We start from the raw sequence: 27065 nt of genomic DNA, 5'->3' as shown, positions 1-27065 counted from the left end.
AATTTTTTTTACCAGGATGTGTTTCATGTCAAGAATCTTTGAGTATTTTGTAAATCAAGAAAGAAACATAAAAGACAGCAAACAATTGCATGTTAACCATTATCTTTTGTCCTGAAGGTTGCTTTATCTCAAAGAAAGTACTTTCTTTCCCCTAAAATGCACTGGACCACATAAAAATAATATTGGCACTTTGTCTTTAAAATACAGTATAAACAATTACTAATACTGCAGCACCCACGTGATCAATGTACAACAATGCTTGCTAATCTATCTCATCTTAGTGCCAGGGGCATCAACTGACAGCACCGAAGATGTCACACCTTCTCTGTCTTCTGTCACAATGCAAAAAACAGAGGTGTAAACTGCGTGTTTGTATTTTTTCCTCTTCTCCTCTGACTTGACTTTAAATCTACAAAACTAAATTGTCAAAGATGGCCACTATCTCACCTCTGTTTCTGGTCAAAAATGAAGTTCTCATGATCCCATATGGCTTTGTGAAATACCTTTTTCTCTCCTTTCATCCCAGCTGTTGAGTAAAAGCCAGGTCACCTATTTTTTGCCAAAAAATGTGGTTTTAGTGGTACTCCCGACCCCTTTTGCCCAGTAGCCAGAGCACTCACCTAGGATGTGGGAGACTGAGGTTCTCCTAGTCTCATATGGAGCCGGGATTTGAACCCAGGTCACCTATCTCCCAGGAAACTACCCTAACCATTGGGCTATGGGATATTTTGGGGCAGGGCTCTCTCAATCTGTTCCACTGAAGCTTTTCTACTTTTTAAAAAATAATTATGTACTAGGCCAGAAAGTGTGTGACTCCATAGCCTGATGGTTAGGGCACTTACCTGGATATTCACTGGAGTAAGGACATGAATTCAGATGTTTCACCCTCCTCACTCGAAATCTGGAGCCACTTTTGAAAATGTTGGCCTTCATGCCCAAAGCCATTCTGTACTCCAATTTGTAACTAACGAAGTAATTACATCCAGTGCCACAAAACTAACATTTCTCATTTATTTTCGGTCTCTTAAAATGTATCACTACTCTGCAATTCCGATATCAACAGCAGTTAATGATTTATAATGTTAAAAGTAGTTTTCTTTTCAATGAAAAGTATTTTCTTGTGTCGTCTTTCTCCCAATAGAAAACCATTTCATCTCCAACTGTATCACGACTTACAGACACGTCAAAATTCACTGGTTCCCACAAAGAGAGGTTTGATCCAAGTGGGAAAGGAAGAGGCAAAGCAGGACGAGAAGACCTGGTTGATGCGTCGGGCTATGTGCCTGGGTACAAGCACGCAGGCACATATGATCATAAAGTACAAGGAAGCAAGTAAGCCTGGGGAGTTTAAAAAGAGAGAGAATATACCTGTAAGAATGATGTAGATGAATCCCACATGTTTCAGTTATCGTGAATGCGAGGACTATGTTGTCGAGAAGTGTTTTCAGGAACTGGAACTGATTTCAACATCTGCTGAGATACTTGCAGCACAGCAACACTTCATTACATTCCTCATGCTTACATTGGCAACAAATATAAAATACAAAGTTGTTGAGCTTTAGACAAGAAACCAAATGCAAGGGCTGTTCTACCACACTTTGTCATACTGGTAAAAGATCTCAAACATTCCTAAACATCCAGTTCTTTCTTGGGTATAGAAGAAAAACGCTCTCCAGATAGTTGAAAAGAGGGTCATTGTAAATCTTCCTATGATAGCAGCCTTTCCGAAGAACACCCCAATATTTATGTAGTGTGATTTGAATACTTATTTATTTGAAAATGTCTTAAAGAGGATCCAGCTCTGCCCTCAAAGACAAAAATTCAGTATTGTACTAGTGGGCAGTAAATGGCTGTAATATAACAAGTTGCTATCCTGAAAAGAAATAGATTTTCCTACACCATTTGTAAACTTATTGCTCCTTGCTGAGCCTATTTAGGTTCCAATTTATTTGTCAGCAGAAAGATGTGGAAGACACTAGCCCTCGTTTCCTTACCCCCCCAAAGCCCAGGACTTCTCAAAACCAATACTGTACTTCCTGCAAGTTACCACGTGTATTGGTAGCACAATTCTAACTGAAACTACAGGACATAAAAGGCGCTAATGTACTAACATGATATATAGAGGAACTAGATCTATTGCTAAGGAAGTCTTGATGGAAATATCAATCTTGGTTGCAATCTGGTTTTTGGTTTGCACAGTGGAAGTGAAGGGGGCATTATGATGGATTATACTTTTTAAACTTTTAAGTGTGAACTAAACATCACTGATCAGATTTTCATCGAGCTAGGCACATATTCTCATGCACATGTACACACACAGACACACAGGCACCTGCTCCTTTTAAGTTCTGACTGAGTTAAGGAAGGTCTGTGACAACTCTGAAATACATAAGTTCATGTAAGAACTAAATTGTCACCACAAAGTAGAAATTTGTTACTCCTTTATTCACAACTAGATGCGTCTCACGCCCTCTAAAGATACATTACTAAAGTTACCTAACTGATTTGTTAAGCGTTCTATGTGTGAAGGTAGGGGCTCTATTCTCCTCTTGTTTGGACTGTCCAGTGAAAGTCAGGAATAATTATTTGAAGGCAATAAATTTCCACAGGTTTAGAGCTGCTGTAAGAGGAGAATCAGGACCAGTCTTAATGGTTTAACAAACTGGCCACTAAATATCCCATATGGCCCACATAACAAGTGGTATTAATTGATAAATCATTGAAAAACCTCACTCATTTGATATTGCTTAAAAAGTAAGGAGAAATATCCATACAGAGAAAGTGCAGGGGCTCATTAGCTGATCTCTATATTCTATATGTGGTTATTTATATTCCACAAAGCAGAATAAGCACCACAATGTATAATATAAGATGACAAAAGAGGACTTTTAGTTGGGTATTTGATAACCATTTAAAATTCTGCTTTGCTTTCTATTAAATGGAGTTCAAGCATTAACTTTATAACTCCAGATAGTACAGGTTAATCACCTCTGTTGCCTCTCTGCCACCATCTGTGTCAGGGTTCTCATGTATACAGAACAGCTGGCTTTAGTGAGCTACTTACATACAGTAAGCAGTAACATATGCTAGTTTTTCATGCAGACCAACACCCTGTATTTGGCACATGTCCAGACACTGAACACAGGTTCTCAGCCTTCGAACAGATTGTTTTTTGTTTTCTGCTGACTTTCTATAGAAGTCTTTTCTGTAACTTTGCCACCACTGACCTTTCAAACCAAAACATGAACGTGAAACCAAAATAACAATAATAAACAAAAGGAAGAACTCTTTCATGGGCTTGGAATTTTTTGTTTGTTTTGATTTTTGGTTTTCAGGAGAGAGGGAAGTCTGCCCAACCCAGTGCATGCTTTTAAAAGGTCTTGTTTGTGTTTTTCCCCCTTTAAGCCCTCCTTGGTGGCTCTGGTTACCTGACACAATTTTAGAGATACACCAGGACTGTCAGAGTGTGGAAATATTTGTTTGTGAAGCCTTTCCAAGTTTTTCAAAGTTATCCACTTTTCCTGAACACTCCAGTTCCTGGAAAAGGAAAGGTTAGTTATCCATTTACACATCATACTGGCTACCTGCCTTCCCCTTCAAGGAGAGGTAACAGCACAAACCCACCTTCAGATATTTATGGCCATATTATTCCAGAAAAGCAGTGGAACACAGAGTAGCTGGTAAAGTGCAGAGAATACATTCCTTCCTGAAATGTCCCATAAAGCTACAAATCTGGATAGTGCTCAAGGACAGTCATTTTACTACAACAAACAGATGTGTAACAAACCTTGAATTATTTGTAAAACACTATCAAAGCTGAATATTGCAAAGTTCACATTAGAGCTGTCGATTAATTGCAGTTAACTCGAATGATTAACTCAAAAAAATTCATCGTGATTAATCACACTGTTTAATAAATTTCAGATGGTATTCTATCCATTAATATTTTTGGATGTTTTTCTACATTTTCAAATACATTTGTCTATTACAACACAGAATACGAAGTGTACACTGCTCACTTTATATTTTTTATTACAAATATTTGCACTGTAAAAATGATAAAAGAAATAGTATTTTTAATTTACTTCATAAAAGCACTGTAGCGCAATCTCTTTAATCGTGAAAGTCTAACTTACAAATGTATATATTTTTTGTTTTGTTACATAATTGCACTCAAAACCAAAACAATGTAAAACTTTAGAGCCTACAAGTCCACTCAGTCCTACTTCTTGTCCAGCCAATCACTAAGACAGACAAGTTTGTTTACATTTACAGGACATAATGCTGCCCTCTTCTTCTTTACACTGTCACCTGAAAGTGAGAGCAGGCATTTGCATGGCACTTTTGTAGCTGGCATTGCAAGGTATTCACGTGCCAGATATGCTAAACATTCAGATGCCCCTTCATGCTTTGCCCACCATTCCAGAAGATATGTTTTCATGCTGATGATGGTGGTTAATGCTTTTTTTTAAATTAAATTTGTGACTGAACTCGTTAGGGGAGAATTGTATGCCTCCTGTTTTGTTTTACCCGCATTCTGCCATATATTTCATGTTATAGTTGTCTTGGACGATGACCCAGCACATGTTCATTTTAAGAACTTTCACAGCAGATTTGACAAAATTCAAAGAAGGTACTAATGTGAGATGTCTATAAATAGCTACAGCACTAGACTCAAGGTTTAAGAATCTGAAATGCCATCCAAAATCTGAGAGGGATGAGGTGTGCAGCATGCTTTTAGAAGTCTTAAAAGAGCAACACTCAGATGCGGAAACTACAGAACCTGAACCACCAAAAAAGAAAATCAACCTTCTGCTGATGGCATCTGACTCAGGTGATGAAAATGAACATGCGTCGGTCCGCTCTGGTCTGGATTATTATCAAGCAGAACCCATCATCGGCATCGATGCACGTCCTCTGAAATGGTGGTTGAAGAATGAAGGGACATATGAATCTTTAGTGCATCTGGCATATAAATATCTTGTAATGCTGGGTACAACAGTGCCAGGCAAACGCCTGTTCTCATTTTCAGGCGACAGTGAAAACAAGAAGCAGGCAGCATTATCCTCCAGCAAATGTAAACAAATTTGTTTGTCTGAGCGATTGGCTGAAGTAGAACTGAGTGGACTTGTAGGATCTAAAGTTTTACATTGTTTTGTTTTTGAATGCAGTTATTTTTTGTACATAATTCTACATCTGTAAGTTCAACTTTCATGATAAAGAGATTGCACTACAGTACTTATATAAGGTGAATTGAAAAATACTATTTCTTTTTTACAGTGCAAATATTTATAATAAAAACTGTGAGCACTGTACACTCTGTATTGTGTACAGGAGTTCCATGTTTGGAGTGAGTGCCGGTCCAGACCCTAAGGCTAGTGGGTGCAACTCGTAGTTACCTGCTGACAAGGAACAGAAATATTGAATTACTCTTTGTTGCATCGACAAGCTTGATAGCACCAACAACACTATCACTATAGTTACTGCACACTACTTCTGGTGTAGAAATAGGCTTGGCAGAATTCGATTTTTATTTTTTTTCTTAATTTCATCAGATATCAGTATTTTAAAGCATTTTTTTCCCCAATTTTTATTAATTTTTAAATTTTCCCAGTTGGGGGTGGTCAGACAATTATTTAATGACAGTTGATGTTGCAAGTCAAAAAAGGTAGCTTTGCAACTGTTAAAACACAAATTGTAAACATCATATGTAGTAATGTGATGTTGTAATACACAAAGTAAATATCCTTAAATCAAATTCTAGTAAATTCTCAAGCAGCATTTTTCTTACGCTGCCTATTGTAACTTTAATGATTATCTACGGAAATATTTTCTGTTGGTCCGTGTGTGCGATGACATGGACGTTTACCAACATATAAAAATAAAAATTGAATCCTTCCTAGCCCACCAAAGTTCCTACCAAAAGAAACATGTTCTATAAGGGCCTTATCCAAAGACCACTGAAGTCAATGGAAAGTCTCCTACTGACTTCAATGGGCTTTGGATCAGGCCTTAAGAAAATAACACCGACAGCAACATTATTAGGTTGACAGAAGCATTTATATATTTCCTTTTAAAATGTTAAATGCATATTTATTTTAATATTTTTTCAATTGTCAATTTTTAAAAACCAAAAAGAACAGGTGAAGAAGTTACTTTAAAATGAGGGTGAAGAGGGGAGATAGTAGGAAAGAAAATCTTTTGTGATGGGTCTTTTCTCTGCTGCTAACTGGAGGTGAGAACACAAAACAGTGACACTTACTTTCTGAGATTCAGTGTCTGCCTAGCCCTTACAAAGGTGCTCAGTGTGGGAAGGATGCAAAGAGCCTGCCCCTTTTGTAGCCTGCACAAGGGCCAGGCACAGTTGCAGCCCCTGCACTTGGAGAGCAGGGTGTGCAGAGGATAACAGTAATATGTGTAGGAGGCAGCAAGCTGCACTCCATTAAGCAGTGTAGTCGAAGGTGTGCTTCTATTGTACATCATTACTCTAGGCTGGGTAAATGGCACAGTCCCTAGTCAGGATTTGTGTACGCTGCAGGTTTTCTGCTTGTGATCTTTTTCCATGCATCTAAGTCCATTCCATCTCACTGGGCATTCATGTCAGTCTGATTTGAAGCACCCAGTGCTTCTCAATTCACACACACACAAAAGTCACTGTACAAACCTTGCAGTCCTCATCTTTTGTTTTCATTTGTAATTTGATTTTACATCCTTTTGAAGCTCATAGTATTGAAACATAAGATACTTCAAATGTGATATGGCAGAGATCAAAATCTATATTTTAAACAAATAAAACACAATTAATTTAAAAATCAATTGCATTCATGGGCATAGTTTGAGGGAACCAAGGGCATTCTCTCTCTTCCCCCTCGTGCAAACTGCAAGCCTGGGGCAGGCACTGTGGGCCTGACTGGAGCTGCCCTCTTCCCCCCAAAATACAGAAGTCATAACTATGCCTATGATTCCATTAACACTAAGGCAGGGCCCAGTCCTGCAAAGCCTTACACATGTGCTTAACCTTCCGCCCTGTGTGCAAAGTTAAGCACGTGCATTATTAGTCTTTGCAAGATCAGGACTCAAGAAATTAAAGTGCTGACTGGGGGAAACAAATGGACTTTTAAAAAATGAAGTTACACAAAAATCAGATTTGATTCTTGCTATAGTGCTAGTTTAAAAAATGATTGAGTACATGATGTGCTTTAATATTTAGTCAGTGTAGTTCCCCCACGCTTCAGGATTTCTTCCTTATAATCACATTTCTATACAGCAGTCAGTAATTAAAGTTTTTGTCCTTTTATTTATGGCCATGGAAGCTGTAACAGCCTTACGATATCACCTGCATTTAAAAGGGCGATTTTGCTTTAACAACTCTTCTGCATGAGCAATTACATGAATTGTAATCAAATATTTTTGTGAGTCCAGATTAAGTAAATATTTTACACAGGGGAGACTGGCCAGGATAAAGCCACCAGATTTATATTTGCAGTTCACCAAAATTTCCTAGTAACTGTGTGGTTTCAGTAAGAGATTTATTGTTGGTTTTCTGTTTGGTATCTTTAAACTCAAAAGTCTCTTCAAAGTTCATAATTTTCAGCAGTTTAGGGATTCCCGTCCGAAGATCCTTTTGGCTAAAGCATGGCACCAGTGCATTTCATTGACTCTATGTGGACAAGAAAACATACTGGGGTTATAGAAGGCCTGAGCCCTGAATAAATATTTTGAACAATGCTTGTTTTTTTTTTCCTCCAGTAGCTCTATTAATTTTTTGTAATTTACAGCATCTGACATTTCATTTCATGCTTCAGATCTAGAAGTAATTTTTACTGACTTGGTTTGCAGTGCCGGTTGTACCTCCATATGTTTTTTGTAGAGACATATTATCCTTCCCAAAACATCTTAAAACTAATTTGAAAATCAATTTTTATTTCTTTTAGGCTATTAACTGTTACAAAATAAAATTTGATTCTTTGTGCCTTGGTGTGCAATGCCGTATTGCTAGCATAACCCTGCCTTATGGTGATGTATGTACTTTCTGGGAGCATCTATCTGTGTCCTGTTTGTAATCTTGAATAAGTGTTCTCTGCCCTCCATTGGCCAAGAACCATTTTGACCTCATAATAAGGAGAAGATGTAATAATGTTGCATGTATTAGCACATGCCCTCGAAGCTATTAGTCTTCAGTGTGTGCCAAAGTAACCGCATCTTTTTGTACATTCTATTTGTAGTGCAAGCTATAAGTACTTTACTTACCATGCCAATTACTCAGTAGTGAGTAATACTATACACAAGATTTGTACATGTTTTGTAAGCAGGTGTGTATGTGTGTGTACCAACACTGTACATGTAACTAGTATTTGTGCCATACGGGTGCTGATCCAAAACGTAAAGCTCTTGAGGCCAAATCCTGGCCCTCACACAAAACCAGACCAGAGCTATGTGGCTTGGCCTGGCTCTGACGCTGCAGAGCCCTCTCCATACAGTGGAGGACAGAAATCCCTGTCAGGGCAGCTCTATAGCTCCTGCACAGATGTCTGGGCCTGAGCTGTTGGCCCATAATTATTACACAAGCCCAAAAAGTAATATTCAAAACATGCAACATCAGTGCAGAGAGATCAAACTCACACTAAACTCATAATAAATGCTACAAGCCACATAATCAAACTGGTGCGTCAGCTGGACACGTAAATAAATCCCACATTGGCACTTGGTGCCCACATGCCCATTGGAGCACCCAAATATGTGAAAATAGTGCCTAGACTGTTTTCATATTTTTATCCATAAAGCCAGCAAGAGACACTCTACTACTATCACAATCCCCACAATCTACCACTTGCTAGATCCCCAAAGCAATGGCAATTTAAGAAAGAAGCTCTTGAAACTTTGACTTTCAAACTAGTGACAGGGCAGCCTCCGAAGGTTTGGATGTGCTGCAGACAGAACCTCTATTGCCCAAGAACTGATCATGACATCAGGAGCTGTGGGAATACTGCAAAGACAGCTATTTTTCATAGTTTTCCAGTATTTCCTCATCTATATTGATCTCCGAAGCCAGACAGGTGGATTTCAAAACAAGGTAAAAAGTCTAATTTTAGTTGTTGTTAACCTTGAAAAAAGGATTGGAATTAGTTTGGGTTTTGGATAAGCTCTTATTTCATTCAAATGACCTTCCTCTTTCCTGCTTATGTGGGTAAGTGGATTTTTGCTATAACACAAAGCAATTTGATTAAAAATAAGGAAAATAGCCGTGAGTACATTTGCTGGATATTGACACATGCATGGTATTACTGAAAAGTTCTAATGCCATTCTGAAATGGCTATTATACTCTCCGTCTTTTCTCATGTACACAGATCTATTTGGGCAAATGTAAACAGTATATAAACAAATGCCAAGATTATCCAAAGTTGGTGTCTAAAGTTAAGCTCCTAAATTCCTATTTAAGTATCCAAATAACTGGCCTGATCTCAAAAAGTGCTGATCATCCAGCACTCTCCACTGAAGTCAATCACTCATTGGGTGATGAGTTAATTTTTGAAAAAAAAAATATATATATATATAAGCATCTGTTAACTTCCTGAATAACTGAAAAGTACATGGCACTTGATAGAAGCCGTTTCCATTGCCCTGTTAATTTTTTTCTAAATTATATGTTTTAAAGAGACCTGTCACTTAGTGGTTATTTCAGCCAGCGTGCTTAATAATGCATGCTCAGGATTCAATTACTTTTGATTTTTAGTGCCACGCGAATAAAGTTTTATATTCAATTTAACTAAAAATACAGCCTTGAAAAAATATACTCATGTGCCTCACATAACTCTCCATTTTAATCTGGAGTTATTCTATGGATGGGTTAAAAAAATGAAAGGTGATCTACTTCCAGATGATGGTGCATTATTTCAGGTTCCAGTTTACAATAGATGACTTTGCACTGGTACTTGCTCAAGTGCTATTTTAAACAAAGTGATTTTAAAAATGTGGTATAGTTCCGCATGGGTTCTGTTAAAGACAGTTGGTGTTAACGGAGTCATCAAATATAGCTTTTTATTTTTCTGTGGTAAATTATTCTTACTAACTATATATACATATTTTATGAAAGCCTTGTGTAAAAAAAAGCCTGGATACACACACAAGAACCTAAACCTGTTGACAAAGTACATTCACTAAGCAATGAATTACATGAAGTCACAATGTCAAAGACAACAACAAATTATAGTGTGTAACATGAGTGTTTTTTCTCTGTGCTGGATTCAGAATATATTAGCCTCAGCAGACAACTCCACTGGGAGGTTTTCCCCCATAATGCCAATAGTATAAGATGGTTTGTTTGTCTCGAAATGCTGCAGATTAAAGAAATGGCCAATAATGGGTATATAGGTTGAGGTTTATCCTTACCAAGATTGAATCATGTCATAAATTTAAACAGCACCAGAAAAATATATATTTATACAGAAAAGAGTATTTTTTGAATTCAGTTTCTGGGTGTTTTTTATCATTCATTTTCAGCCATGGCCATTTATTTATGCATATTATCCTTTGCTCTTTAATTACATCTTTTATCTATCTCATCTTGTTCCAATATACACATCTGATTTGGCTTATATTGTCTTGGATCTACATATGTCTGGATGTGCTTACTGTCAGGACCTACCCACTGGTGTGGAAGGTGAATTGCTTTGGCTAGAGTAGTAGCCTCAATCTGTGTCAGATATTTGTTTGCAACATGGAGATGGGTCTTGTTCTTGTTTTCCTTGGAGCTGTGTACAGCCTGATAAATAGCTAAAACTAATCTGATCATTTCTTGTTCCTGTTTTGTTATGTCTTTCATCTTGGCCCAGAAAACCAAGAAGCTGCTGTGTACTTATGATTACCTTATACTCAATGTTTAGTATTGCAAACATTAACATTCATCTGTACTAGCATACTGTGGCCACTGTGAAATTTTCAACATTGTAAAAACCTAAGCTCATTTAACCTTACAAGTTTACTTTTTTCTGACTAATTTATCACTGATTTTTTTTTCCATGATTGCAAACGAACAATTTGAGTGTAGCATTTCTTGATTTTTTCTGTAGTGGCTAAACATACATTTAACCTCTTGATGAAGGGAGCCAGGCATTTTTCATTGCAGAACACACCGGGTGGAATGCTGGCCCCACTGAAGTCCATGGCAAAAGTCCCATTGACTTCAGTGGGGACAGGATTTCATCCACTGGCTTTAATAGCAGGAAAGATGGACCCACCAGTGTGCCAAGGGGTTAGCAGCTATGACAGAGGTTATGGGGGAGCATATCAGTGATTCTCTGTTCCCATATCTTAGTTTCATTTCAACTACTATTCAATCTAACAAAAAAAGAAAGAAAGACACTTGAATGGGAGTCATATACTACTAGTCTGTACTAGGGGTTTTTCAGGAAAAAGGAAACAAATATATATATATATGCAATATATTTTTACACTGTTTAATAATGCTATAAAGTATTAAATATATCACTTTATCAGTGTGAATGTTAAAGTCATGACAATGTTATGGATGTTTAAACCTTTTAAAGTTGTCTTGCTGATTTCTAAAACCACATTAACCATGGACAAGCTACTTTGTCAAATAAACAACATTATTCCCGATGATTAGAGGAAAAGTTCGAGTATGGCAGTAGTCTGTTTAGCACTGTAAAAGCTTCGTTTGAAAACTTTTAGTAAAATTCATATTGTATACACCATTGTTTCTTAGGAGTATAGCTTTTCATAATGTATGTTACTGCTATTGATTGTATAAAATTGTATCTTAAGTCGGTAAAGTGATCAATAAATCTGTTAATACATGTTAGCCTCTTGTTTTCATCAAGTAAATGATACTAACTATTAAACTGTCTGTTACAAGTCATTTTGTAATTTAGCTGTTAAGGTAATTGGCAATAAATGTATAAACTCCCGTTAAAAACACTTCACTGACTGACACCCCCCACTTCTAGCTTTGAAGGACACATTTCTGTTCAGCCTTAGTTACCCCATCTGTCAAAATGAGGATCATTATTCATATCTATTTAGCTTACTTGGGGCGATGTGCCCATTAGTTCATGACTGCAAAGTGCTGTGAAGATGAAAAGCGATGCTTAGTGTAAGAGCTAAGCAATATTCTGACACTAGGACTATATGATGAGAGTTCTGAAAATATAAAAATCAACGCAAGTTCATTATGAATAAAAGTTTGGATATTCACAGTACTTAAACTGGTCTCTGATCTCAAGCTCCTAGGCTGCTACTCTACTGTTGACAGAAAGTGTTGTGACAATAAATGCTTTACTCCTAGGAAGAGCCGTCAATAGAAACAATCTCTTCTTCTTCGAGTGATTGCTCATATCCATTCCAGTTAGGTGTGCGCGCCGTGCGTGCACATTTGTCGGAAACTTTTTACCCTAGCAACTCCAGTGGGCCGGCAGGTTGCCCCCTAGAGTGCAGCCACCATGGCGCTCGATATATACCCTTGCCGGCCCACCCGCTCCTCAGTTCCTTCTTACCGCCATGTCGGTCGTTGGAACTGTGGAGCGCGGCATTGCTGTCCTCCACGTCCCTAGCTCTCCTTCGTTTTACGCTTCATAGTTGTAGTTAGTAGTAAATAGTTATAAAAGTATAGTTAGTTAATTGTTGTTTGTAAATAGTTGTAAATACTTATTAGCGGGTTTGGGCCGTAGCCCTTCCTGGCACCGGGCCCATGCCTGGTTCGCCGGGCTTCAAACAATGCGCGGCCTGTAAAAAGCCGATGCCGACCAGTGATCCCCACGATGCTTGCCTAAAGTGCCTGGGGGAATCGCACATTTCGGACAAGAGCCGCATTTGCAAGGCTTTTAAGCCTAGGACAAAAAAGGAGAGGGACCAGAGATTAAGGACTCTCCTTATGGAAGCGGCACTGAACCCAGTAACTTCGACGCAGTTTGCTCATATCCTCTACACCGGCACCGGACCGCGCTGGCACTGGAAAGACACCTCCCACACCGTCCTTCCTCGGCACCGGGACCCGAAGCAAGGCCCTCGAAGTTTGCGACTCCATCCAGGCAGACTCGAGTGGAGCGCCCGGCACCTACCTCGGCTGCGGCACCACCAGCAGGGATCCCGTCGACTCCGGGCCCTGAGGGTCCGTCGAGTCCGGTCCTTCCTAGCTCCCCCATAAGATCTGGGGTTGAGCTATTGGTCCCATCGACGCCGGAGACTTTCGCTTCGGCACAGGATCTGATCGCTCTTACAGAGCCAACCCAGCCTCAACCCCCGGTACGGGTTGTATCCAGAGGCAAGCCGACGACAATGAGAGCGCCGTCTCAGGAATCACCCAGCTGGCACCGATCGCTGTCGAGATCCCGACGCTGTGGACGCTCTCGCTCCCGGCGCCGCTCGCAGTCCCGGCACCGCTCCCCTCGGCGGTACCGGTCGCACTCGCAGCGCCGGTCATCCTCCAAACAGTCCCGGTCTGGATCAAGTCACCGCTACCGGCACCGGGACTCTAGGAGCCGTTCCCGTCGGCGATCAACTCCCCGGTCGACCTCCCGGCACCAAGCTGGTGGCAGGTCCCGGTCCCGATCGGCCTCCCGGCGCCGCGTCGGAGGCAGGCCCTGGTCCCGATCGGCCTCCCGGCGCCGCGTCGGAGGCAGGCCCCGGTCCCGATCGGCCTCCCGGCACCGGTATGATTCCTGGTACCGGTCCCTGGCACCGAGAACATCTTCGGCGTCAGGACTAAGGGATCCCTACCAGCCGCGTTCGGCCCCTCCATGGCCTTCCAGACAGCCGTCTGTCTTGTCACAGACATACAGTGTATATGCGCTGGACACAGACAGACACGCGGGGCCCTCTTTCAGGACCCTCCTCCGCAGGACCAGGCACCGCAGCAGTGGGGGTTCTGGACACCCTGGGCGTACCACCAAGTCCAGGGCCCTCAACAACTTCCTCTTCAGCCTGCGACGGCTGAGCGCAGGGCGCCGGAGGCATCGCTGTCTCGCCCCCCTCCCTCTCTGGAAGGGGAGGACAGGTCCAGCCAGCAGGACCCTGAGCTACCTCCGGAGTCAGAGGCGCGGATTCAGACAGAGCCCCCCGTGGACGCTCTTTTGCCAGGGGTCTCCTCATCGTCCTCTCCCGATGAGGCAGTGGCAGGCACATCTTCCACCAGCCCTCCCCCACTTGACCTCAGGGCGCACCAGGACCTCCTCAGGCGCGTAGCACAGAATTTAAACCTGCAAGCTGAGGAGGTCTCTGAGATCGAAGATCCCGTGGTGAGCATCCTCTCGGCAGATGCTCCCACCAGGGTCGCCCTGCCCTTTATTAGGACTATCCAGGCCAACGCCAATACCATCTGGCAGTCGCCGGCCTCCCTCCCTCCTGCTGCACGAGGCATGGAGCGTAAATACATGGCTCCCTCCAGGGGTTATGAGTACCTCCATGTTCACCCGACACCGTGCTCCCTCGTAGTGCAGTCGGTGAACGAGAGGGAGCGTCACGGACAAGAGGCCCCAGCACCCAAGTCCAAGGAGGCGAGGCATATGGACCTCCTAGGCCACAAGGTCTATTAGGCGGGTGCCCTCCAGCTCAGGGTCTCCAACCAACAAGCCCTCCTTAGCCGCTATGCCTATAACTCCTGGGTGGCAGCGGATAAGTTTAAGGAGCTGTTGCCACAGGATGCGCGTCAAGAATTTGCGGCAATTCTTGACGAGGGCAAGAAGGTCGCAAGAACCTCGTTGCCGGTCTCCTTGGACGCAGCAGACTCGGCCGCTCGAACCCTCGCCTCAGGGGTTACAATGCGCCGCATCTCCTGGCTTCAGGTTTCTGGCCTTCCACCAGAGCTCCAATATACCATCCAGGACCTCCCGTTCGAAGGTCAGGGCCTGTTCTCGGAGAAAACAGACCCCAGGCTAAAAAGCCTGAAGAAGAATCGGGTCATCATGCGCTCCCTAGGGATGCACACGCCCGGGACACAGCGCAGACCCTTCCGGACGCAACAACAGCAGCAGCGCCGGCCGTATCCCGTTCCGCCAGCGGCAGGACCTCAATAGGTGCCATGGCAGAAATGGCAGGCGCAGACAGTCGGGCAACCAAGGGGGGCAGAACCAGGGCTCCTCCAAAGCCCCACCTGGGCCCAAACCTTCGTTTTGAAGGTGCGCCCGAGGGCGTGGTACCAGTTTCCCCCATGGACCCTTCCCCCCCGTTTTCCAACCGCCTTTCTTTATTCATCCAGGTGTGGATCCAGATAACATCCGACTGCTGGGTCTTACGCACTGTGCAGACGGGATACCGTCTGCAGTTTACGTCTTACCCTCCCTCCCTCCCGCCCCCCCACCCTCGTCCCTCTTCAGGGACCCCTCTCACGAGCAATTCCTCCGCCAGGAGGTACAGACGCTCCTCGACAAAGGAGCCATAGAGGCGGTTCCGGAGAACGAGAAGGGCAAGGGGTTTTATTCCCGCTACTTTCTGATCCCCAAGGCCAAGGGAGGCCTCAGACCTATCCTCGACCTGCGGGAACTCAACAAACATATGGTGAAGTTGAAGTTCCGCATGGTATCCCTGGGGACCATTATCCCATCTCTGGATCCTGGAGACTGGTACACCGCCCTCGACATGCAGGACGCTTACTTCCATATCGCCATATTGCCGCAACACAGACGTTTCGTTCGGTTCGTGGTCGACCGCCATCATTACCAATTTGCGGTCCTCCCGTTTGGCCTCTCTACGGCCCCGAGGGTATTCACGAAATGCATGGCAGTCGTCGTCGCATATCTTCGGCGCAGTTGCTTTCACGTGTTCCCTTACCTTGACGACTGGCTGATTCGAGGCACATCAGAGCTGCAGGTCCGCAACCACGTCCGCAGGATCAGCGGACTCTTTGCTACCTTGGGCCTCATTATCAACGTGGACAAGTCCACTCTGCTCCCCACGCAGAGGATAGAGTTCATTGGGGCCGTTCTGGACTACACCTTGGCCCGGGCCCTTCTGCCGTTGCCCAGGTTCCAGTCACTGTCGGCCATCATTCAACACTTGCAGGTGGCCCCCTGACCTCTATAAGGACATGCCTAACCCTCTTAGGCCACATGGCGGCCTGCACATTTGTGACAGGTAATGCGCGGCTCCGCATGAGGCCCCTCCAATCTTGGCTCATCACGCAGTACCGACCGACCAGACATTCGCTGGACACAGTTATCACCATCCCCCAGGGAGTATTGGATTCCCTCCGGTGGTGGCTAGACCAGTCCGCCGTGTGTGCGGGGCTCCCGTTTCATCCGCCCCAACCCTCGGTATCCCTAACAACGGATGCCTCAGACCTGGGTTGGGGGGCCCACCTCGGAACCCTGAGGACACAGGGCCTGTGGTCCCCTCAGGAAGTGGACCTCCACATCAACATACGGGAGTTGAGAGCGGTCCGTCTTGCTTGTCAAGCGTTCTCCCATCAGCTTCGAGGTCGCTGTGTCGCGGTATTCACCGACAACACGACGACCATGTACTATGTCAACAAGCAGGGCGGCACGAGATCCTCTCCCCTATGTCAGGAGGCGATGCGGCTCTGGGACTTTTGTATAGCCCACTCCATTCACCTCATGGCTTCCTTCCTCCCCGGAGTACGGAACATGCTGGCAGACCGCCTGAGCAGATCCTTCCTCTCACACGAGTGGTCCCTTCGCCCGGATGTCGCCCTCTCACTCTTCCAGAGGTGGGGTTGTCCTCAGGTGGACCTCTTCGCGTCCAGGGGGAACAGGAAATGCCAGGCGTTCTGCTCCTTTCAGGGCCGGGAACCCGGGTCGGTAGCAGATGCCTTCCTTATCCCGTGGACGGCCCACCTGTTCTACACGTTCCCTCCGTTCCCGCTGGTCCACAAGGTCCTTCTGAAGGTGCGCAGGGACAGGGCCCGCGTGATTATGATAGCTCCAGCGTGGCCCAGGCAACATTGGTACCCCATGTTGCTGGACCTGGCTGTAGCCGACCCAGTCCCCCTGCCCCTTCACCTGGACCTTATCACCCAGGACCACGGCAGGCTCTGTCACCCGGATCTCCAGTCGCTGCACCTCACGGCGTGGCTCCTGCATGGCTGACCAGGTCCGAATTACGCTGCTCTACCCCAGTACGTGAAGTACTCCTGGGCAGCAGGAAGCCTTCCACCAGAGCGACGCACTCGGCCAAGTGGAAGCGTTTCTCCTGTTGGTGCACGGAGAGGGGTTTCCTCCCTATGGTGGTTTCTGTCGCCAATATTTTAGACTACATCTGGTCCCTCAAGCAGCAGGGCCTGGCGATATCGTCCCTTCGGGTTCACCTGGCGGCTATCTCCACCTTTCATCCAGGTGGGGATGGCTGCTTGGTTTTCTCTCACAGATTCCTGAAGGGACTAGAACATTTCTACCCCCAGGTCCGACCCCCTGCCCCTACCTGGGATCTCAACCTGGTTCTGGCTCGGCTCATGGGCCCTCCTTTTGAGCCGTTAGCGACTTGCTCCCTGCTCTATCTCTCCTGGAAGAGTGCCTTTCTAGTGGCCATCACCTCAGCTAGACGGGTGTCGGAACTCCGGGCCCTCACGGTAGATCCCCCATATACAGTCTTCCATAAAGACAAGGTGCAGCTGAGACCGCACCCTGCCTTTCTCCCCAAGGTGGTCTCAGCCTTTCACGTCAACCAGGAGATCTTCCTCCCCGTCTTTTTCCCGAAGCCTCATTTGTCACGCAGGGAGCAACAGCTCCACTCGCTTGATGTCCGTCGGGCTCTCGCATTTTATGTGGAGAGGACCAAACCGTTCCGCAAATCCCCCCAGCTTTTCGTGGCAGTAGCGGACCGAATCAAGGGGCTTCCCATTTCCTCACAGAGGATATTCTCGTGGGTAACGTCCTGTATCAGGACCTGCTATGACTTGGCTCACGTCCCTATGGGCCATGTGACTGCGCACTCTACCAGGGCGCAGGCATCATCGCTGGCTTTCCTCGCCCGCATGCCCATCCAAGAGATCAGTCCACACCTTTGCTTCCCACTACGCCCTGGCCCAGCAGTCCAGAGATGACGCGGCCTTCGGCTCTGCAGTGCTCCATGCCGCGACTTCTCTCTCCGACCCCACCGCCTATGTAAGGCTTGGGATTCACCTAACTGGAATGGATATGAGCAATCACTCGAAGAAGAAAAGACAGTTACTCACCTTTGTAACTGTTGTTCTTCGAGATGTGTTGCTCATATCCATTCCACACCCGCCCTCCTTCCCCACTGTCGGAGTAGCCGGCAAGAAGGAACTGAGGAGCGGGTGGGCCGGCAGGGGTATATATCGAGTGCCATGGTGGCGCCACTCTAGGGGGCAACCTGCCGGCCCACTGGAGTTGCTAGGGTAAAAAGTTTCCGACGCGCGGCACGCACACCTAACTGGAATGGATATGAGCAACACATCTCGAAGAACAACAGTTACAAAGGTGAGTAACCGTCTTTTCTCAAAAAGCAAACGCATTCTTTTCTTGGGGGAACAAATGGACTTTGGAGAGAGGAACTGTCCTGCCTGTTGGCTGATTGGGCAGATGTAACTATCACTGGTACATTTGCTCGTCCTTGATGAACTTTTAACATTGCAACATTATTTAGTTTCATTATTTTAAACAAAAAAAGTAGTCTGTGCTCAATAAGGTTTTTAACTTAATCACAGACCCTTTATCCATAAATATTCCTCAGTGCTTAAAATAGTATTAATAATTAGCGGATATCACAGTAATGTTGTAGAAGTACTATGTTGGAAGTTGTACATGGTACTTTCCTACTAATTTCAAGATTGAACATGTTCTAGTGCAACATACCACTGAATTGTCCCATACATACTAATGGAATGAATGTTGTTTTTGCAATCACGTACTCAATAAACACATCTATAGAAATTTCTTTGGCTAAAACCTGGTAAGTAGAACTGAAAACCTCCTATGACCTTCTTTCTCCATAGAGGCCTCAGCCTGTACCCACCAAAGAACTCTCTCATTTGTGAAGTTGTGATCCCTAAGCATGTATGGTAGGTCACCTGAACAGCAGAAATAAAATAAAATGTGACTTTTTGGAGAGTTTTTTTTTTTCTGGGGGATGGAAAGGTCAGTTTTTTGACTAAAAAACCGCTGAAGAAAGGGTGTTTTACAGTCCACTACTCTAGTTTACTGGGAACCTAGAAATTAAGGCTAGGATTTTCAAAGGAGCCCAATTGAGCTGAGTGCCCAATCTCACAATTTCAAGAGGATGGCTTACACCTATTTCCTTTGGGCTCCTTTGACTGACACAGTGAGCCTGGGATTTTCAGTGGCCCATTTCAAGAGGCCGTGTTTATGTATTTGTGTAATTCCATGTATGTATATAGGTGTCTACTGTTAATTAAAATATGTAAAATTATCTAGGCCAGATTCTCTGTGCTCAAGCGGCTGTGGGCTGCATCGGAGAGGGGGATCTGTCAGAGAGCTGGTTATGGCTCCAGGTTATCCTTCTGACTCCAGCCACATGTACATCCTAGAGCAAGCTGGAGGCTAAGCCAAACCACACCTGCTAGCTCCAGTGCTCTAGGGGCCATATGCCAAAATCAGAGTCTCTCCCCTGCCTGCACCAGGGCTGTGGGTAGGAAGACAGAGGTGCTAGCTGTGCTGCAGCTAAGACTGAAGAGGATGCCCTCACCCTTGGTGTACCCCTGCCAAGAGATTTGCATTGGAGTAAGACTGAGACTCTGACTCCTTAATTAGCCTGATACTGCAAAATCACCTCAAGTTCATTATGGCAGCAATTCTCAAACTTTACTGCACCATGACCTCCTTCTGACAACAAAAATTACTACCCCACTCCAAGAGGGGGTGACCAAAGCCCAAGCCCTGCCACCCTGAGTTGGGGGTGGGGCCAAAGCTGAAGCCCAAGGACTTCTACCCTGGCAGGGAGTATGTAACCTTAGCTCTGGCTGATGGGGCTCAGGCATTGGCTTCAGCCCCAGGCAGCTGGGCTTGGGCCCTGGCCCTCAGCAAGTCTAACACCAGCCTTGGCAATGGGATCACAACTACTTTGGGACCTGATGGGCAGTTTGAGACCCCTGTATTATGGCATACACAGCTGGCTGAGGTACAGATTGAGATGTGTTCATGAGAATGTAAGTATCCAAGACTGAAGGCTCTCAAACTAGACAAACATCTTTTAAGTGGTTCTGATAGTAACCACAGCCCCAATTCAGCAAAGCACATGTGTGCTTAACTTAGAGCATGTTATTAAAGCCATCCCTATTCAGCAAAGCACTTAAGCATGTGCTTAAAGGCAACTGAACAGCAGGTTCCCACTCTCCGGAGGGAGTGCTAGACAGAGGCTCTGTGCTTTGGGATCTCAAGACTGAGATAATGATGAGCCTCTAGGCGTTTAAAATACCTGGGACTCCAGAGGGTGGGTTCCTTCACAGCACACCGGTGGTTAGCCAGCAAAGGAAGTCTGCTTGGGTCTGTGGCAAAAGCATTAAGCCAGCTCCTGCTCTCTTGTACAGCTTTACAAACGCTATGACTTCAGTGGGATTGCACAGGCGTAACAGAGAATTTGGCCAGCACAGACTATTTCCCTCACAACTAACTACATAAATATTTGACTCTGCTAATTAAATACTGATAAGGCAAAAGTGGTGTGTACTGTTTATGTATCCAAGGCAATGTGGCACTAGAGGATCACATTTAGAAAAATGAGAATGTTTCAATGCTAAATGATCTTTATAAATGGGGCATTTTTACATAGCACAAAGCAAATAAGCCCAAATGAAGTCCATGCTACCATTCCTAGTCGAAGGGCATCTGGGGTCAAACATGTTCTTGTCCTATAATAAGCCACTGCTGTGTGCTATCTAAAAGCTGATTTAGCAAACTAGCTCCTTTGCTAGAGCCCACTCATCTTCTGAGCTCATCTGCTGGTTTATTTATAATCAGCTTAGACTGCGTAGAACATGTGAGGTTGACACTGTTGGTGGAGTTGTATAGAATCATTTAAAAGTTGGCTGGTGCTTAGAACACCTGCCTCTGTTGAAAGACAATGCTGACCATTCAGTGAAGGCATGTGCCATAAATGTGTTTTGCGCTTCTGAGTTTCTGCCGCCAAGAAAACATTAGGCATATAGCACATTTTTGGCTGTTTTTCCACAATATTTTCTAATTGCAAATACAAAAGTCATTCAACATCAAAGGATGCTGCAAGCACAAACACAAAGGTAAAGGTTTGTTACTGTAGCTGGAACACTTTGGGCAAGTGTACCTTGCTCACCAGCTCCGCTGCAGCTTCTCGTTTGTCCATTTGCATAGCCCTGGTCTAGTTCCCCAACTCAGTCCATGGATTTAAGGAAGTTCATAGATGAGATGGACAGGACCAATTCCATTTCCTAAGCCATAAGAAGATGGCAGAAAATAGTGCTTGGACTGGCTTAGATGCTGATTCTTATTTTTCTATTTGTTTTCATACTATTAACATGTCTTTACTACACAGGTACCTTAAGTGATCGGCCCATGGGTCTGAGGCCCTGAGTTCATGTAGCTCGGGTGCGAGCAGCCACAATGCAAAGCCATACCCCAGTTACTCTGTCATCAATGGTGCTGCACTTCTCCGTTTGTCACTATAGCTTCTAGGGGCATATCTCACAGTTCTTTGTGCTGCTCTAAGTTCTATGATTCTTTCCTAGTGAATTATGGGCAAACTTGTTTGTCCTTCTGGGCAGATGTGGGGGAATTGTAGGAAGGAGGTGGAGGACTATCAGTGCTGAAGTGAGTCAGTTTGCATGCTCACAGCAAAGGTACCTGGTTACCACCTGGAATGAAAGCAGCTGGGCCTGAATGCAAGCACCACTAAACTTAGGTGAGGTAGAAGGGTGGGTGTGCGTGGGAGCTGACTAAAAACCTGAGCTACCTGTAGTGTAAGGACATACCCTCAGCCGACGGGGAATTTCTAGGCATTGAGAATTCTTTTCTTCCCTAGTTTCTCTTTTGCTCCTCTTCACTTTGTTTTTGTGCTTTTCCTTTCCTCCTCCCTCCCCTTACTTATGGTAATTGAAATGACTTCTATTTACTTCAATTTCTTATATTCACCATCTTTTCACCCGGCTAGAAACCCAAGTCCCTTTTCCCTTCTAACAGCAACTATCACTGGGAGCTTAGAAATAGGGGTTTTGGCTAATTTCTTGCAAATGTGTTTCCATCAGCTCTTACCGAGCTCTGTCCATTGTAAAAGTGTGCTCCTTGGCCTTACCTCTGACATTTAAGATGTAAATACGATGCTAATATTAAGGTGGAAATTTGCACCAGGAAAAAGTGATCTGCTGGTTTTACACTATGTGCACAATATCTTAGTATTTACAATGTATTTCTACAGCACTATGCATTATGGAGTATCACTGAAGACTATCATTTATATTTATGCTGTGTTGGTGTAGCTATGTCACTCTCAGTAATATTAGAGAGACAAGGTGAGTGAGGCAGCATCTTTTATTGGTCTAACTTCTGTTGGTGAGAGACACAAATCATTTACAGGAGTCACTTCAGCCACCATTGAAATGGATCTTTAGGGGTGAAAGACAGCACGTAGCAACCCTACACATCAATTTAAAAAAGGAAGTGAAGAATGCAACGGAGATGCAGGGGAAATTGTCCTGCTAGACAGAATGGACAATGATTCAAATTGGGATTTAGCTAGGATGCTGGGGCTAACATTTCAACCCTTGCATACAGGCCCATGATATCTATAGTGAGAGTAAGCTGGCAGGATATTGGAAAGAAAGCATAGCAGTAAGAGCTCCTTGAACGGGAATGAAACTAACACAAAGCTTCAGTACTAGCCGGGGAAAAGAGCAACTTTCTGACTGACCAATAGCCTTTCTTGAAGCATGGGCAGATACGTGACTTTTTGTTTTTTTTTTTTTTTAATTGAGGGGTAGGGGAGAACCTAGTTTAAAAAAAAAAACCAGCTGCTGTTTAATATCACTAATGAATAGGGCTGTACTAAGTTTGTCCAATTTTAGTAAAATGAGATGAATGAGCTTGTGTTCAAAGCTCAACATTTCATTCCTTTATTAACCCAATCCCACATTGTCTACATCCAGGCAGCATCATGGGAATTTGTTCCACAGCTTCTATCTAAATAGGAACCAGACCTAACCCCTGCTTATCACATTCAGACTAGCCAGGATTCCTGCCAATCATGACACAGTGACAGCCCACATGATGAGTACGATTAATGAGGGCTTAAGTTACCATGAACATGCAGGCGCCTGCTAGGAGTAGACAGGTAGGATATTTTTGAGGTTTGTTTATGTATTAAGTTCATTGGAAAGATTCAAAAAAAGAAAATCACAGTTCTGTATTCTGGGAGCTGGCACATTCAAATGTTAAATATTAATAAAAAAGTACTGGGCCTGGTTATTACATAATTTACAATCTCTTACATAATACTTATGGGAAGTTTCAAGTGTAAGAGAACCCTTTTGATTAGTCCAACTACAAAAAACCCTTTGTTTTTTAAAGTTACATATACACTTTTAGTATTGCTTAACTCAGGAACAGCTGTTAGTAAAAGTGACTTGTATTTACTGTATATCAGAACTGAGTAATTGGTATGAAATCAAATAATCTGAATCTTTTATCAGAAAAAAGAACAAGAAAAATATTCATAAAAAGTTATGAATCAGACAATATAGTAAAAATAGATTATACCTGATCCATTTATATTGAAGAAGAGAGTAAGCTGCAGCACATATTAGCTGCTAATTATTTTTTTAAAATCAGACAAGATTATTCATAGAATCTTAGGGTTGGAAGAGACCTCAGGAGGTCATCTAGTCCAACCCTCTGCTCAAAGCAGGACCAACACCAACTAAATCATCCCAGCCAGGACTTCGTCAAGCCTGACCTTAAAAACCTCTAAGAAAGATATTCCACCACCTCCCTAGGTAACCCATTCCAGAGCTTCACCACCCTTCTAGTGAAACAGTGTTTCCTAATATCCAGCATAGACCTCTCCCACTGCAACTTGAGACCATTGCACCTTGTTCTGTCATCTGCCACCACTGAGAACAGCCAAACTCCATCCTCTTTGGATTCCCCCTCCACCAAAATCAGGTAGTTGAAGGCTGCTATAAATGCCCCTCTCACCCTGTTCTTCTGCAGACTACACAATCCCAGTTCCCTCAGCCTCTCTTCATAAGTCATGTGCCCCACCCCCTAATCATTTTCATTGCCCTCCACCGGACTCACTCCAATTTGCCCACATCCTTCTTGTAGTGTGGGGCCCAAAACTGGACACAATACTCCAGATGTCGCCTTACCAGTGCCGAATAGAGGGGATAATCACTTCCCTCGATCTGCTGGCAATGCTCCTACTAATACAGCCCAATATGCCGTTGGCCTTCTTGGCAACAAGGGAACACTGCTGACTCATATGCAGCTTCTCATCCACTGTAATCCCCAGGTCCTTTTCTGCAGAATTCAATGCACATTTGACGGGAATTTTCTGCTGCTAGAATCCACCCTCTTTGTGCTGCCTGAGAGACCAAAGAGGGCGGATCTCAGTAGAGAATGTGACTCTTAGTGTACCAGTAGATGAAAAAGTACCAGAGTACAGCTCACACTAAGGCCTTGGCTACACTGGCTCTTTACAGCGCTGCAACTTTCTCGCTCGGGATGTGAAAAAACACCCCCCTGAGCGCTGCAAGATACAGCACTGTAAAGCCTCAGTGTAAACAGTGCCGCAGCGCGGGGAGCACGGCTCCCAGCGCTGCAAGCTACACCCATAGAGGATGTGGAGTACGTGCAGCGCTGGGAGAGCTCTCTCCCAGCGCTGGCGCCGCGACCACACACACACTTCAAAGCGCTGCTGTGGGAGCGCTGTGCACTTGCAAGTGTAGCCATACCCTCAGTAAAGTTATGGAGAGTAAAATAAAAGCCTTAGACAATGACGGCTGTGTAGGGAAGATGTTTGATTGTGTTATTTGTAATGGAATAACTAAAGTTCCTATCAATCACACATAGGCCAAAAGACTATCACAGATACATTCTCTGTAAAGTTTCACCTCTTGTTACAGGGTCTCACCCACAGTGGAACTGAAAGAGCAAGCAGTGAGTATTTTTTATTTCCCTAAAAAAAGATTCCCTTCTAAATCATGTTTAATGTTACATTTGATAATATGGACAGCAGTACCCAGTGCATAAGTACAGATCAGGGCTATAAGTCAACTTACGTTATACTACATTTATATATAAAAATATGAACTATGTCCTTGTGAACTAACTCAGCCATTGGCACTTATGGTCCTGATTTCAAAATAACAGTTCTAAAATTTGAACTCACATTTAGCTTTAGGTAGCCCTGAGTTCTGGACTGAAAGTGCTCAACCAAAATTTCTGACTGGGTTTAAATTGCCATCATGCACATCCATGTTTCTGTAAAAAAGAAAGTGAAGATTTGTTCTGGGGAAATCTCTGCTGAACAATTTATATTAACAAAGACAGAAAAACAATTCTGAATAAATAAAAGGTATCAAATACATCAACTCATGGTGCAGTTGTAAATGTTTGCTCACACAGTCAGATAAACTCAAGGGTGTCCCCTCTTATAAATCATTTACAACAAAACTTCCTTGGATTGTCACTAACACCTGCTGTTGTCCATGTTGCTAGGAGGATGTTTATCCATTGTTTTTTTTAACTGATTGTAACTCCAGTGTAGCTGCTCAACTTCAGTCCTGTGCCGTGTACGTGTCTCTGCTAATTCTTGCAGGAGATGCTCATTGGTAGAAACCAAAATTCTGCAATAAACAATCCAAACATCTAATTGTGCTTATTATTTCAACCATTTTATAAAGTCTTTTTAATTCCTTTCACATTTCTATTGGGTACTACTATTTCTTTGTAATTCTACTATGGAATAAACTATTGTGAGCTATTTTTTTCACTTTGAATGTATAAAAGGAGAGAGAGATTTTTAGGAATAATTTATGACCAAGTAAACATTCCTTAGTGGAAAGATTTGTCTCAATAATACATTTCAAATAGAAGTGCTCTCCATATGAATGAATTTGCCTTCATTGGACCAAATCCTCAGCTGACGTAAAATAGTATTTTACATTACTGAAGTTCTGGCCAACTCTTTTTTAGTCACTGAAACAACTATAAAATAAGCTGTTGTGTTAATTTTGAAATCCTCATAACTACCAAGATATAGACATAATGTACTACATTACCTTATTATGGTAACCTTCCCTACTCAGAGGACAGCCCAGACTCTCACCCCACATGTTTAGGACACAGATGGGCAAGACCAAGGATGCTTTTGTTTTTCCAAATCCAAAATTAGGATTTATCAGATCCACATTCCATTTTATCTGAAGCTGAAGATTTCCCCCCTAGTTTTGTCCCATCTCCAGATCATGTTGAAAGGACGTTATACAAAGCAATCTTTCAGATGTATACTGACACTGATTCTAAGAACAAGTGTCAAAAATTCTAAGTCATATGAAAACAAAGTTTATAAGGGGAACTTTTTCCAGCATGTATGCCCCATGGCCATCTCAAAATAAGGCCCAAATCTCATCTCCCCAGAACAGAGAGAGCGCAACTTACTAAAGCACAAAAACACAATAAAAAGGGGCTGGGGTCGTACCCCTTCTATCCTCTCACTAGATGAGTAATTCTATAACTGGCCAGAAACATTAATTTCTTATTAGTAGATCATATCTCATATATTACAAGTTTATAATAAAAAAACCATTTGCTATGTTACAGATCCTAAAAAGGTGACCATTTAGCGGCCAAGAGAACTTGTTTCAGTTGATTTATACTGGGAACAAAGATCAGTCCCAGAAAATGCCAGTATTGGCTCCTAGCCAGAGTTTCACCATCAGCCCCTGGAATCCATAGTCCATCCACCACAAACAGAGTGGACAGGTATATTTTCTTTAGTATTGACGTGAGTTAATTACAATTCTGGGAGTGGACATTTTTTAGCCTAGTACACCAGGACATTCTGACTCCAGCAAGTTGTCATTAACAGGGAGGCTCTATGGGCTGCTAAAGAAGATTCAAATCCTTTGTGAGGGATGCTACAGCTGCAT

General features: G+C 43.5%; 2 protein-coding genes across 6 annotated transcripts in view; one reads left to right on the top strand and one right to left on the bottom strand.

The window, feature by feature from the left end:
- Positions 1-3918, top strand: part of TPPP (tubulin polymerization promoting protein) — a 124163-nt gene extending 120245 nt beyond the window's left edge. For both annotated transcript variants that reach the window (XM_030551549.1, XM_030551548.1), the window contains one exon: positions 1142-3918. In XM_030551549.1, coding sequence (XP_030407409.1) covers positions 1142-1336 — 195 coding nt within the window. In that variant the 3' untranslated portion in view covers positions 1337-3918. The remainder of the gene's footprint in view (positions 1-1141) is intronic.
- CEP72 (centrosomal protein 72) overlaps positions 3474-27065 on the bottom strand; it is a 72891-nt gene continuing 49299 nt past the window's right edge. The window contains exons 14-15 of one of the 4 annotated variants that reach the window (XR_003998926.1): positions 25304-25760; positions 3474-3537 (exon numbers count right to left, since the gene is read on the bottom strand). Coding sequence is in view for 2 of the 4 variants with exons in the window: in XM_030551546.1 (XP_030407406.1) it covers positions 25604-25760 (157 nt within the window). In the remaining 2 variants the exon portion in view is untranslated. Of the gene's footprint in view, positions 3538-5253; positions 7661-24805; positions 25761-27065 lie in introns of those variants that run through there. The other 3 variants (XR_003998927.1, XM_030551547.1, XM_030551546.1) reach the window with 3 other exon arrangements.

Source organism: Gopherus evgoodei, chromosome 2 (genome assembly GCF_007399415.2).
Source record: "Gopherus evgoodei ecotype Sinaloan lineage chromosome 2, rGopEvg1_v1.p, whole genome shotgun sequence".
NCBI classification, from domain to species: domain Eukaryota; kingdom Metazoa; phylum Chordata; order Testudines; family Testudinidae; genus Gopherus; species Gopherus evgoodei.
Note: the sequence above shows the minus strand (reverse complement) of the source record. Positions and strands in the feature narration are given on the sequence as shown.